This window comes from Eubalaena glacialis, chromosome 9 (genome assembly GCF_028564815.1).
Source record: "Eubalaena glacialis isolate mEubGla1 chromosome 9, mEubGla1.1.hap2.+ XY, whole genome shotgun sequence".
Lineage (NCBI taxonomy): Eukaryota > Metazoa > Chordata > Mammalia > Artiodactyla > Balaenidae > Eubalaena > Eubalaena glacialis.
The window spans coordinates 14,450,571-14,464,797 of record NC_083724.1 but is presented as its reverse complement, the minus strand read 5'-3'; the positions used below and the strand labels follow the sequence as shown (position 1 = coordinate 14,464,797).

General features: G+C 40.8%; 1 protein-coding gene across 5 annotated transcripts in view; it reads left to right on the top strand.

The window, feature by feature from the left end:
• CNTRL (centriolin) overlaps nucleotides 1–14,227 on the top strand; it is a 93,041-nt gene that overhangs the window by 56,742 nt on the left and 22,072 nt on the right. For all 5 annotated transcript variants that reach the window (XM_061200000.1, XM_061199999.1, XM_061199997.1 and 2 more), the window contains 6 exons: nucleotides 796–976; nucleotides 2,427–2,740; nucleotides 4,217–4,422; nucleotides 6,342–6,534; nucleotides 13,773–13,903; nucleotides 14,043–14,183. In XM_061200000.1, the coding sequence (XP_061055983.1) occupies nucleotides 796–976; nucleotides 2,427–2,740; nucleotides 4,217–4,422; nucleotides 6,342–6,534; nucleotides 13,773–13,903; nucleotides 14,043–14,183 (1,166 nt within the window). The remainder of the gene's footprint in view (nucleotides 1–795; nucleotides 977–2,426; nucleotides 2,741–4,216; nucleotides 4,423–6,341; nucleotides 6,535–13,772; nucleotides 13,904–14,042; nucleotides 14,184–14,227) is intronic.

The following is a 14,227-nucleotide window of genomic DNA, read 5'->3' as shown; positions in this document are numbered from 1 at the left end:
GAACTCTGTGTGGGGCTGTTTGAACTTGTTCAGGTGAAGGATGGAAGAAGCCAGAGCCAGAGCAGTGGAGCTAGAGCAGAGATGGATTGAGGGGTGTTCAGGGAGCAAAATGTCAGGGCTTGCAGCCTGAATGTGGGAAGGAAGGAGAGGACTGTAAGTGGCTCTTATCCAAAGCAGAGGGGCTGGGCAACATCCTGCTAGAATCAGCTGACAACAGCAGTCAGGAGAAGCAGCTCCCACACGCTAGGATCCCCGGGCCGTTCAGACTTAATCAGAACCCCGAAAAGCAGAATCTGAAATCCTCCTCCCAGAAATCTAAAGGAAGCCAGACATCCGTGTCACAGCCAGGGCTGCAGGTGGAAGCAGTATAGGTTAGAGCAAAACATTGTAAGCCTGAGCTGGATGAGGGTTTGGAGGGTCGACTTACAACTGAAAGGAGAGGGAGAGTAACAGAGTAGAGCTCTAAAGCCACTCCAAGCTCCTGGCACAACAGGAGACTAATATCCCAGCTTGCCTTGAAAGCTCCTGTTTCCTTGATCTTAGTTGCTGGGCCATCAAGGACTAGGCAAAAGAAGAGAAACCACCAATAAAGATGAGTACGGGAGACGGGAGGCTGACACCCGTGCAGGTTATATAACCACGTAATCACGTCTCGTTTCTGCCTGTGAAAAATGAGAATTACGATATATGAAAAGAAACCAGTTCTTTCTCAACTTTGCTCTAGACTTTGACATTTCTCCACATAGGCCTTTTTATTTGTTAAGAGATAGTATGCTCTGCTGTCATTTATTTTAGGTTTCCAGCCACAGTTCCCAGGCCACCAAGGACTCTGGTGTCGGCCTAAAGTATGCAGCCTCAACTCCTGTTAGAAAACCATGGCAGGATGGGAAGGAAGGCAGTGCACCTCCACCTGCTTCAGGATACTGGGTTTATTCTCCCATCAGGAGTGGGTTACATAAATCATGTTCAAATAGAGGTAAGTTACATCAGGGAAGTTGCATTTCTCTTGCCTGTTTAATGACCTTTTATTGGTTCCCTGAAATCCATAAGACACAGTCCAGACTCCTTAGCTTGCTCTGCAAGGCCCTCTGTGACCTGGTCTTGGCCAACGACCTCTTGTCTCACCTTCCATCACTCTCCCACATGTCAGCCATACCCACTGCCTGCCACATTTCTCACACTTCCATGTTTTGAACCCTCTGTTCAGAATGTCCTGCTTCCTCCTTTCTCTCCCAAACCTATTCCTACTCATCCTTCAGCAAGACCCAGGTCCTCAAACAACACTCCTTTTCTGGACCCTTCCTCCTCCCTGCCTTTCCCGGCAGACTGAGCGGCATCTTCACCTCCACTCCTGGAACGTGGCAGTTTACATCCTCGTGTTGTGGCACTAATTAGCTCGACTGAAATGAAATGTTACAGGTCTGTCTTCCAGAGCTCCAGGGGGAAGAGTCAGACCTGGGGTAAATCCTGGCTCTTTCACTAAGTAACTGTGTCATCCTAGGGGAATTATTTAGCCGCTCTGAGACTGTTAATCTGTAAAATGGGAATATTACCTTCTGAGAATTTGTTCATTCAGGAACTATTTATTGAGTGCCTGCTGTGTGCTAGGTTTTCTTCATCGGTGGGAAAAAAAAAACCTAGTTCCTGCTTATAGGGGAGATAAGTAAGAGAACCAACACCTGAGAGAGGCTTTGTATCCTGATAGTGGTAAAGCTGGGAGCTGTGGGATCTCACAGCACTTCTCTGTTGGTCTTTTACGTAGCACGAAGCAGGCACCCAAATGTTGCTGAATGAATGAATGAATGAATGAAGATGGAAAAAAAACAACAGACAGGTATAAGAAAAACTCAAGGGACTTCCCTGGTGGCACAGTGGTTAGGAATCCACCTTCCAATGCAGGGGACATGGGTTCGATCCCTGGTCCGGGAAGACCCACATGCCACGGAGCAGCTAAGCCCGTGTGCCACAACTACTGAAGCCTGCGGGCCCTAGGGCCCGAGTGCCGCAACTACTGAGCCCACATGCTGCAACTACTGAAGCCCGTGCGCCTAGAGCCCGTGCTCTGCAGCAAGAGAAGCCACCGCAGTGAGAAGCCCGCGCACCACAACGAAGAGTAGCCCCCGCTCACCGCAACTAGAGAAAGCCCGCGCACAGCAACAAAGACCCAATGCAACCAAAAATAAATTTTAAATTAAAAACAAATAATAAAGTTCATTCGTTTAAAAAAAAAGGAAAAACTCAAGTTCACCTGGTGAAAATAATTTGCATCCCTGTTTGATCCACTTTTCAAAACTGCTTTTGACCTTTTTTACAGAATTTTATTTTTACATCTCTGGTATCTTGGCCTAAAAGCTGCTGTCCTCTGCTGAACATGTTTACCTAGTGAGCCATGGGAATAAAACGCTCTTCTGTTTTTTTGTTTCAAGATGCAGACAGTGGAGGAGATAGCCAGGAAGAGAGCGAGCTGGATGACCAAGAGGACCGCCCATTTGTGCCTCCTCCTGGATACATGATGTATACTGTGTTTCCCGATGGTTCTCCTGTACCCCAGGGCATGGCCCTGTATGCACCACCTCCTCCCTTGCCCAACAACAGCCGACCTCTCACCCCTGGCACTGTTGTTTATGGCCCGCCTCCCGCTGGGGCCCCCATCATATATGGGCCTCCACCCCCCAACTTCTCCATCCCCCTCATCCCAATGGGCGTGCTGCACTGCAATGTCCCGGAGCACCATAACTTAGTAAGTGGAAAGACACAAGACCCCTATCCACACTGCTTCCATGGGAGACTGAGTAAGGTTATATACTTAATGAGTCGACCTACTTATGCATGGATTATATCCCAAAAGTGTGTTTGTAAGGCTGATGTTTAGAACTGAGCAAGCATCCTCTTATTAAAACACTGTTCTGGACAGGAGTTAGGGTACCAGGCCATTCTACGAACCTGGTTTAACCATTTTGTAACAAAAATGCTTTCAGTCCAGAAAATAGCCATTTTTAGAAAGCTTTTTATATATTTTTCTATTGACAAGTACTATATTAATTTGTATGTATAGGTATATTCACATACTAGTGCCTGTACCTGTATATACACACATTATGTGTGCTTGTGTATGAACACATGTAAGAGCAGCATACAGTAAGGTTTTGGTGGGGGTTATCTCTGGGTGGTGAAATTAATGATGATTCTTTTTTTCTTTTCATAGTTCTTAACTTATTGTGCACATAATTTTGTGTCCTGTTTTTCCCACTTAATGTTACAAGCATTTTCCCCATGGTTTTACAAGCGTTTTTAAGCAGTATTTTAATGACTGCATAACATTTCTTTATTTGTAGGCTGTGTAGTTCATTTAACTGTGTATAAATTTTTACTGTATTTCATATTTTCCTCTAGGCTAAATTCTAAGAAATGATTACTTCCTAATCCCTAGCTTCCTTTATAACTTTTTTGTTTTAAAGAAATAAAATGCATTACAAGGGCCTCCTTCAAACTTAAGGCACCTGGAGCTCTTTATTTTTTCCTTTTCCTCTCAGCAGATTGAGAGGAAGATAAAGGACTAGGATACCTGGGTGCCAAGCCACCAGCCCCATTTTAGTAGGTCAGACTAGTTTCAGAGGAACTGTGGATATTTACATGGTTAAAAATGGTAGTTACTCGTGTTATCCTGCAGTTTTTCAGTGCACACTGTTTTTATAGCAATTCTGTTGGTTCTTTTACCCTCCACCAGTATCCGGCTGTTCCTGTAGTTTCCCAGGTGTGCCTTTATACCCCCCTACATTTGCACATTATTTCTTCAGCGTAGCCGTTTCCTATTTCATTTATTCTTCAAAACCAGGCAGAACACTCCTTCCTCTAGACATCCTTCTCAGCCAACTCCTCTCCCATGTGCGCAGAGGAGGGAGACACCTCTGTCTGTGTCTTCTGCTAGATGCTGAACTCTGGAGCCAGACATTATCCACAGGAGGTGCTTGGTGACTATTTATCAGCCATAGCTGGACTGATGGAAGAGTCGTACGATCTGTTGGTCCATCAATTTCATCTATGGCATGTGAAGAAATTGGCTTGACTTAATTTTTCTTTTCATACTGAAGTCTTAGAAGCTACCACTATTATCAGGTCAAAGATACCACTTTAATCACTGTTAATTTCAGTTTTTGGCAGGAAAAAGGGGAAACATCATGTGATATTTCAGTATTGCATTTTTTTCTTTGTCCAGGATAATGAAGTTTCTAGATTGGAAGACATAATACAGCATTTAAAATCAAAGAAACAGGAACAGTGGATGAGAGTATCCAAGCAGCAGTGTGAGAAAGAAATAGAAGAACTGCATCATAATATTGATGATCTTTTGCAAGAGAAGAGAGACTTAGAGCACGAAGTAGAAGAATTGCATAGAACCATTCAGAAACATCAACAGCGAAAGTAATTATTAGCCATTTTATCTTTATAATTCAGATGAATATGATATTAGTTCATTAAGGTAACCTAAATCAGTGTTGTCCAATAGAACTTTCTGTGATCTTGGGAATGTTCTAGATCAGTACTATCCAAAACAGTAGCCTTAGCCACATGTGGCTATTGAGTACTTGAAATGTAGCTAATAGAACTGAGGAACAGAATTTAATTTAATTTAATAGCCACGTGGTGATTATCATATGGGACAGTACAAGTCTAAGTTCTTTTGGCCTACAATCCATATCAGCTCCTCTTGTAGTCCCTCTTGGAGAATGGCACAACCGCCACCCCTCCCCGGTTACCCTGGCTGAAAACATGCTGGGTGTCCTCAACACCTGCCTTTCCCTCACTCCCCCAGGCATCCAGCTGCTCTCCAAGTCCTACTGACTCTATACACAAAGAGCTCTCAAACTGGTCCCCTTCTTTCGTCTCCACTGCCCTGGCCTTTAGTCATCCTCATTCCTAGGTCAGGCCTTCCAGGTCTAGTGTCTTTCTCTCCATCCCACCCTCGACATGGCTGCAGACCTAACTGTGCACGCTCCCCTGTGTCTCTCATTCCCACCAGCAAACATACTGCCCTCCAAGATCTGAACCCTACCTCTCTTTTTTATCCTTCTCTCCCACACGGTACTTACTCTGGCCCTACACTTTGCTGTGGTTTCCCCGAGCACCACGTTTTCTCCTGCCTCCCCACCTTTGCACATGCTGTCCTTTGCCTGAAATGGCTTCCCGACCTGCCCCCCACCTAACTCCAGTGTGTCTTTCCAGATGAAGGTTAGGGATCCCCTCTGACAGAAAAGCTTTCTCATCTCAGGCTCCCACAGTTTGGAGTTGGCAACCTTGGGCGTAGTGTTGTTCAGACCATGTTGTAAGATACCCAGAAGGGCAGTAGCGGGGCCTCCCTCTCTGTGCCCCAGCATCTGGCATAGGGTCCGTTAGCTAATGCTTGTATCTGCTGCGTGGGTCAGTTATGTAGAAGCCCATCTTCTGCACTAGACCATGAATTATGACAGTTCCCCAGTTTTTGTCCCTTAAGCCAGACTGGCCCAGGTACCAGGGTTGGGGGGAGACCTGTGGAGTACATAGAGGTGAGTGAGATATGGTCTCTGCCTTCTAGGAGCAAACGCAAGAGTGACTGATAGATCTGGCAGGGAAAACCAAGGGTCATACCGAGAGAAGGTTGGGACTAGATGTTTGAAGGCTTGGGGGATGGTTATTTCATTTTTGTAGGTGTATATGGGGGAGGTGAAGTTTTTTGAGGGGGGTGTAGTGCAGTGGGAGAACCACTTCTTTTCCTAGTTATAAAAGTATAATAAATGATCATTTTAGGGAATTTGGATAACACAAAAATGTTCAAAGAAGAATTAATCTGTTAATATGTTGATGAATTTATTTTCATGTTTTTCTGTCAATGATAGTCCCATTTTCAAATAATTTTGACTTTAGCCTTGAGTTACCAAGTCCTGTGTTACTCTTTCTGATTTGTCAAATATTGTCACCATAATTTTACTCTAGTAGAAACTTAGGATAGTTTTGAGGGAATAGATGATTATTGAGGCAGTGGTTTGTTTTATTTTTATACCACAGAAGAATTGAAGTATCAGCATTGTCTTGACCAAGTGCTGATGAAAAAATAATCTTTATATTTAAAAGGACAAAACAACTGCCTCATACATTATACATATTATCCACTTATTGTCAACAGTATGCCATGTTGAGTAAAAAGGTAAGCATAGACATTGAACTTAATCAGATGTAGCTGTCTGTCCAGTCCCTTCTCATATAAAATTAGAAAATCATTGTGCATCTTTTTATCATTAGGCTACAAGTATCTATATTGTCACATTTAAAATCTCTTGATGAGTGTGTATATATGATTTTTTTAGAGACTTCATTGATGGAAATGTTGAGAGTCTTATGAATGAACTAGAAATAGAAAAATCACTCAGGCACCATGAAGATATTGTAGATGAAATTGAGTGCATCGAGAAGACCCTCCTGAAACGTCGAGCAGAGCTCAGGGAGGCTGACCGACTGCTGGCGGAAGCTGAGAGTGAACTTTCACGCACAACCGAGAAAGTATGTGCTGTTGTGCTTGGGGTGAGGCGGCTTGCTGGCTTGCTGCCGTCGGCGGCGGCAGCAGGAAGGGTTAGAAAGAAAACGTGAAGAGCACAGTGGTCCAAGTCAGGCTGTGCTCTGCTAGTTAAGGAGCTGTGAGGATTTGGGCAAGTTGCTTAAGTCCCCAAGCTTTGCTTTCCTGCTCTGTAAATTCAGGCTAAGAAAACCTAGGCTGTTCAGTATGAATTAAATGAAGTATAATTAACCTAGTATAATTAACCTAGATTATACTAATTAACCTAGATTATACTAATTATACTAGAATTAACCTAGTATAATTCAGTATGAATTAAATGAAATAGCATATTTAAAGCTCCTGAAAGTCATTTAGTTCCTAACACACCCCACCTCCTTATCCTGTGTGTGCCTTTTAAAAATCATTCGGGCTGTGATATCTGTGTTTATTAAATAGGTCAATCTTATATTCTTATAACAATGGACCTCACAAGACTCTTTTTTAAACATCTTTATTGAAGTATAATTGCTTTACAATGGTGTGTTAGTTTCTGCTTTATAACAAAGTGAATCAGTTATACATATACGTATGTTCCCATATCTCTTCCCTCTTGCATCTCCCTCCCTCCCACCCTGCCTATCCCACCCCTCTAGGTGGTCACAAAGCACCGAGCTGATCTCCCTGTGCTATGCGGCTGCTTCCCACTAGCTATCTATTTTACATTTGGTAGTGTATATATGTCCATGACACTCTCTCACCCTGTCACATCTCACCCCTCCCCCTCCCCATATCCTCAAGTCCATTCTCTAGTAGGTCTGTGTCTTTATTCCCGTCTTGCCACTAGGTTCTTCATGACCTTTTTTTTTCCCTTAGATTCCATATATATGTGTTAGCATACTGTATTTGTTTTTCTCTTTCTGACTTACTTCACTCTGTATGACAGACTCTAACTCCATCCACCTCATTACAAATACTTCCATTTCATTTCTTTTTATGGCTGAGTAATATTCCATTGTATATATGTGCCACATCTTCTTTATCCATTCATCCGATGATGGACACCTAGGTTGCTTCCATGTCCTGGCTATTGTAAACAGAGCTGCAATGAATATTTTGGTACATGACTCTTTCTGAATTACGGTTTTCTCAGGGTATATGCCCAGTAGTGGGATTGCTGGGTCGTATGGTAGTTCTATTTTTAGTTTTTTAAGGAACCTCCATACTGTTCTCCATAGTGGCTGTATCAATTTACATTCCCACCAACAGTGCAAGAGTGTTCCCTTTTCTCCACACCCTCTCCAGCATTTATTGTTTCTAGATTTTTTGATGATGGCCATTCTGACCGGTGTGAGATGATACCTCATTGTAGTTTTGATTTGCATTTCTCTAATGATTAATGATGTTGAGCATTCTTTCATGTGTCTGTTGGCAATCTGTATCTCTTCTTTGGAGAAATGTCTCTTTAGGTCTTCTGCCCATTTTTGGATTGGGTTGTTTGTTTTTTTGTTATTGAGCTGCATGAGCTGCTTGTAAATCTTGGAGATTAATCCTTTGTCCGTTGCTTCATTTGCAAATATTTTCTCCCATTCTGAGGGTTGTCTTTTGGTCTTGTTTATGGTTTCCTTTGCTGTGCAAAAGCTTTGAAGTTTCATTAGGTCCCATTTGTTTATTTTTGTTTTTATTTCCATTTCTCTAGGAGGTGGGTCAAAAAGGATCTTGCTGTGATTTATGTCATAGAGTGTTCTGCCTATGTTTTCCTCTAAAAGTTTGATAGTGTCTGGCCTTACACTTAGGTCTTTAATCCATTTTGAGTTTATTTTTGTGTATGGTGTCAGGGAGTGTTCTAATTTCATACTTTTACATGTACCTGTCCAATTTTCCCAGCACCATTTATTGAAGAGGCTGTCTTTTCTCCACTGTATATGCTTGCCTCCTTTATCAAAGATAAGGTGACCATATGTGCGTGGGCTTATCTCTGGGCTTTCTATCCTGTTCCATTGATCTATATTTCTGTTTTTGTGCCAGTACCAAACTGTCTTGATTACTGTAGCTTTGTAATATAGTCTGAAGTCAGGGAGCCTGATTCCTCCAGCTCCATTTTTCGTTCTCAAGATTGCTTTGGCTATTCGGGGTCTTTTGTGTTTCCATACAAATTGTGAAATTTTTTGTTCTAGTTCTGTGAAAAATGCCAGTGGTAGTTTGATAGGGATTGCATTGAATCTGTAGATTGCTTTGGGTAGCAGAGTCATTTTCACAATGTTGATTCTTCCAATCCAAGAACATGGTATATCTCTCCATCTGTTTGTATCATCTTTAATTTCTTTCATCAGTGTCCTATAATTTTCTGCATACAGGTCTTTTGTCTCCTTAGGTAGGTTTATTCCTAGATATTTTATTCTTTTTGTTGCAATGGTAAACGGGAGTGTTTTCTTAATTTCACTTTCAGATTTTTCATCATTAGTATATAGGAATGCAAGAGATTTCTGTGCATTAATTTTGTATCCTGCTACTTTACCAAATTCATTGATTAGCTCTAGTAGTTTTCTGGTAGTATCTTTAGGATTCTCTATGTATAGTATCATGTCATCTGCAAACAGTGACAGCTTTACTTCTTCTTTTCCGATTTGGATTCCTTTTATTTCTTTTTCTTCTCTGATTGCTGTGGCTAACACTTCCAAAACTATGTTGAATAATAGTGGTGAGAGTGGGCAACCTTGTCTTGTTCCTGATCTTAGTGGAAATGGTTTCAGTTTTTCACCATTGAGGACAATGTTGGCTGTGGGTTTGTCATATACGGCCTTTATTATGTTGAGGAAAGTTCCCTCTATGCCTACTTTCTGCAGGGCTTTTATCATAAATGGGTGTTGAATTTTGTCGAAAGCTTTCTCTGCATCTATTGAGATGATCATATGGTTTTTCTCCTTCAATTTGTTAATATGATGTATCACGTTGATTGATTTGCGTATATTGAAGAATCCTTGCATTCCTGGAATAAACCCCACTTGATCATAGTGTATAATCCTTTTAATGTGCTGTTGGATTCTGTTTGCTAGTATTTTGTTGAGGATTTTTGCACCTATGTTCATCAGTGATATTGGCCTGTAGTTTTCTTTCTTTGTGACATCTTTGTCTGGTTTTGGTATCAAGGTGATGGTGGCCTCGTAGAATGAGTTGGGGAGTGTTCCTCCCTCTGCGATATTTTGGAAGAGTTTGAGAAGGATAGGTGTTAGCTCTTCTCTAAATGTTTGATAGAATTCGCCTGTGAAGCCATCTGGTCCTGGGCTTTTGTGTGTTGGAAGATTTTTAATCACAGTTTCAATTTCAGTGCTTGTGATTGGTCTGTTCATATTTTCTATTTCTTCCTGGTTCAGTCTCGGCAGGTTGTGCATTTCTAAGAATCTGTCCATTTCTTCCAGGTTGTCCATTTTATTGGCATAGAGTTGCTTGTAGTAATCTCTCATGATCGTTTGTATTTCTGCAGTGTCAGTGGTTACTTCTCCTTTTTCATTTCTAATTCTATTGATTTGAGTCTTCTCCCTTTTTCTCTTGATGAGTCTGGCTAATGGTTTCTCAATTTTGTTTATCTTCTCAAAGAACCAGCTTTTAGTTTCATTGATTTTTGCTATTGTTTCCTTCATTTCTTTTTCATTTATTTCTGATCTGATCTTTATGATTTCTTTCCTTCTGCTAGCTTTGGGGTTTTTTTGTTCTTCTTTCTCTAATTGCTTTAGGTGCAAGGTTAGGTTGTTTATTCGAGATGTTTCCTGTTTCTTGATGTAGGCTTGTATTGCTGTAAACTTCCCTCTTAGAACTGCTTTTGCTGCATCCCATAGGTTTTGGGTCGTCGTATCTCCATTGTCATTTGTTTCTAGGTATTTTTTGATTTCTCCTTTGATTTCTTCAGTGATCACTTCGTTATTAAGTAGTGCATTGTGTAGCCTCCATGTGTTTGTATTTTTTACAGATCTTTTCCTGTAATTGATATCTAGTCTCATAGCGTTGTGGTCGGAAAAGATACTTGATATGATTTCAATTTTTTTAAATTTACCAAGGCTTGATTTGTGACCCAAGATATGATCTATCCTGGAGAATGTTCCATGAGCACTTGAGAAAAATGTGTATTCTGTTGTTTTTGGGTGGAATGTCCTATAAATATCAATTAAGTCCATCTTGTTTAATGTATCATTTAAAGCTTGTGTTTCCTTATTTATTTTCATTTTGGATGATCTGTCCATTGGTGAAAGTGGGGTGTTAAAGTCCCCTACTATGATTGTGTTACTGTCGATTTCCCCTTTTATGGCTGTTAGTATTTGCCTTATGTATTGAGGTGCTCCTATGTTGGGTGCATAAATATTTACAATTGTTATACCTTCCTCTTGGATCGATCCCTTGATCATTATATAGTGTCCTTTTTTGTCTCTTGTAATAGTCTTTATTTTAAAGTCTATTTGGTCTGATATGAGAATTGCTACTCCAGCTTTCTTTTGATTTCCTTTGCATGGAATATCTTTTTCCATCCCCTCACTTTCAGTCTGTATGTGTCTCTAGGTCTGAAGTGGGTCTCTTGTAGACAGCATATATATGGGTCTTGTTTTTGTATCCATTCAGCCAGTCTGTGTCTTTTGGTGGGAGCATTTAATCCATTTACATTTAAGGTAATTATCGATATGTATGTTCCTATTCCCATTTTCTTAAATGTTTTGGGTTTGTTATTGTAGGTGTTTTCCTTCTCTTGTGTTTCTTGCCTAGAGAAGTTCCTTTAGCATTTGTTGTAAAGCTGGTTTGGTGGTGCTGAACTCTCTCAGCTTTTGCTTGTCTGTAAAGGTTTTAATTTCTCCATCAAATCTGAATGAGATCCTTGCTGGGTAGAGTAACCTTGGTTGTAGGTTTTTCTCCTTCATCACTTTAAGTATATCCTGCCACTCCCTTCTGGCTTGCAGAGTTTCTGCTGAAAGATCAGCTGTTAACCTTATGGGGATTCCCTTCTCACAAGACTCTTATTCTTACTTTGTTCTCCGAGTTGATAGTAAGATAAAATCAAATATTTTTTGGCCTGAGGTAGTATTCTTAAGACTGAAACACAGAGGAAGTTGGGAAGGAAAAGGAACTGCCTTTTATGATCCCCCTGCTATGGCCACACATTGGCTATTTTATAAATACCACTTCATTTAACCTTCCTGGCAGCGTTGTAAGATGGTCATTAGCCCAGTTCACACATGTAGCTCAGAGGCTGGTCTAGCCCAGGGTCACACAGCTAAAGTTCTGACTCACCAAGACAGCTTTAGATGGGAATTCCAGGATTAAAAACAAAAGTCCCGAATCCATATGGGCCACATCAGGAACTACTATTTTTATATTGTTATTTCAACATGGATCAATTTAAATGAATAGAAATCTATTACCCCGGAACTGAAATGAAGGATTTATTAAAGAAATTCTGTGAGTGATGGCTTTAATAAGAATGGAAAAGTGTCCTCATCTCTTTTCAGGTGATCAGTTCCCTCTTCTGTCACATGTTAGATTACTGTGAGAGAAAATAGGTGTGAGCAGGACCAAAGAAAAATGCATCACTGGTGTATAAAAGAAAATTGCTGAGACCGGTAGTTGGCAGAGATAGTAAGTGAACCGAGACTAATAAGCTCTTCCTCCTTCATCCTCCCAAAATGACTCAGGGAAGCAGCTTGCTAAAAAGGAAGAGGAAAGGAGAAAGTGCTGGATTTTGTAAGGAATGTGCCAGACTTGTTAAAACCTGACGTACAAGGGGATAAAAAACTACTTAGAGACGTGGCTGGCTTTCTGTAGTGTGTAGTGAGTTCTGTCCAATGCTTTGCTGATGAATCTGGTAGAAACCAGCTATCCGAAGTGGAAAGAAGTGTGGTGAAATATCTAGCTCTCTGGGAGCTGGCCAAACCCTCTTGCATCCACACGGGGTATTTACTAGACGAGCTTCACATACAGATGCCTCTGACTTGAGTGCAACTGCAACACGGAGTGTTTTGGCAGAAAAGTGAGTCACTGCTCAACCAAGTGCAAACCATACTCTGTTTTTGGACCTCTCGTGACATTATTTTAAGCCTCTTATTTTAGAAAAAGAAACCAAGGGGATAAAAAAGAAAAAAAATGATGTTTTTGCCAAATCATATATAGGAAGATTTTGAAATACTTCAAAAGTATTAAATATTTGTGTTTCTCAGCCATAATTAAATCATCCTTCGATTAATGGGGTTTTACTTAAAAAGATAATATCTAGAGTAAAGGAAGAATCTTTATGTGGAGGGAATATTGGTAAAATCACTTCCTTGCCACTTAATTGGGTAGATATTTGTTTGTTCACTTTTTTCTTCTCTTTTTTAAATTTCTTTTTTTCCTTTTTTTTGAATTTCTTTTTTTCCTTTTTTCTTGGTTGTTGTTTTGGGGTAGATATTTTTAAGTGAAAAAAATAACATATACTAACATTACAGATTATTTTTAAATAAAACATCATCCACCATCTCACCACCCTCAAATGACGATTTTTGTTTTTGCACAGCCTTTCTGTCTTTGTTGACAAGATAGATTTCTATAGTTGCTCTTACAGTGCTTATACCATTTAACATTTTTTTTCAGCCAACATTTTATCATTAACATTCTTCTATGTTACTACATTGTCATATTATTTTAAAGACTGCACAGTATTCCATTGTGTTGATGCATTATCACTTACTGAATCGATTGTTTGTCAAGTCTTATATTATTTCAGTATACAGTGAGCATTTTTGTGTAATAGTTCTTCTGAATTCTTTTTTGAGAATTGGAGAGTCAAAGTGAATGAACATTTTTATCAGTCTTTCTGTATTGTCTTGTTTTCCAAGAGCTGTGCCAATTTACGATACCAATAGCCGTGAGAGAGTATTGTAACTGGATTGCTTTTTTTTTTTTAATTAATTAATTAATTAATTTATTTATTTTTGGCTGTGTTGGGTCTTCGTTTCTGTGCGAGGGCTTTCTCTAGTTGCGGCAAGCGGGGGCCACTCTTCATTGCGGTGCGCGGGCCTCTCACTGTCGCGGCCTCTCTTGTTGCGGAGCACAGGCTCCAGACGCGCAGGCTCAGTAGTTGTGGCTCACGGGCCCAGTTGCTCCGCGGCATGTGGGATCTTCCCAGACCAGGGCTCGAACCCGTGTCCCCTGCATTGGCAGGCAGACTCTCAACCACTGCGCCACCAGGGAAGCCCTGAATTGCTTTTAACGACAGTTTCTTTTCTAGACAAAAAATGCTGTTGAAAAGTTCACTGATGCCAAAAGAAATTTATTGCAAACTGAGAAAGATGCTGAGGAGTTAGAAAGGAGAGCTCAGGAAACTGCTGTTAACCTTGTCAAAGCCGATCAGCAGCTCAGGTAGGTGGACTCCCTCAGCCATTGATGTCCTCGGTGAGATGAATGAGAAGTTTGATTCTAAGAGGACGATAATTGCTCTATGATAAACAATGCACGTCAAGTCTAAGGAGTCTGGGGGAAATAAAGAGATGTGTTTTAGATTGCTCCAGGCTGACACAAAGGATTTGGAGCAGCACAAAATCGAGCAAGAAGAAATCTTGAAAGAGATAAACAAAGTTGTTGCAGCAAAAGACTCAGACTTCCAGTGTCTAAACAAGAAGAAGGAAAAACTGACAGAAGAGTAAGTACGGCCTCTGCAGGCCTTTAAGGGGCTTGTGCTGGAAG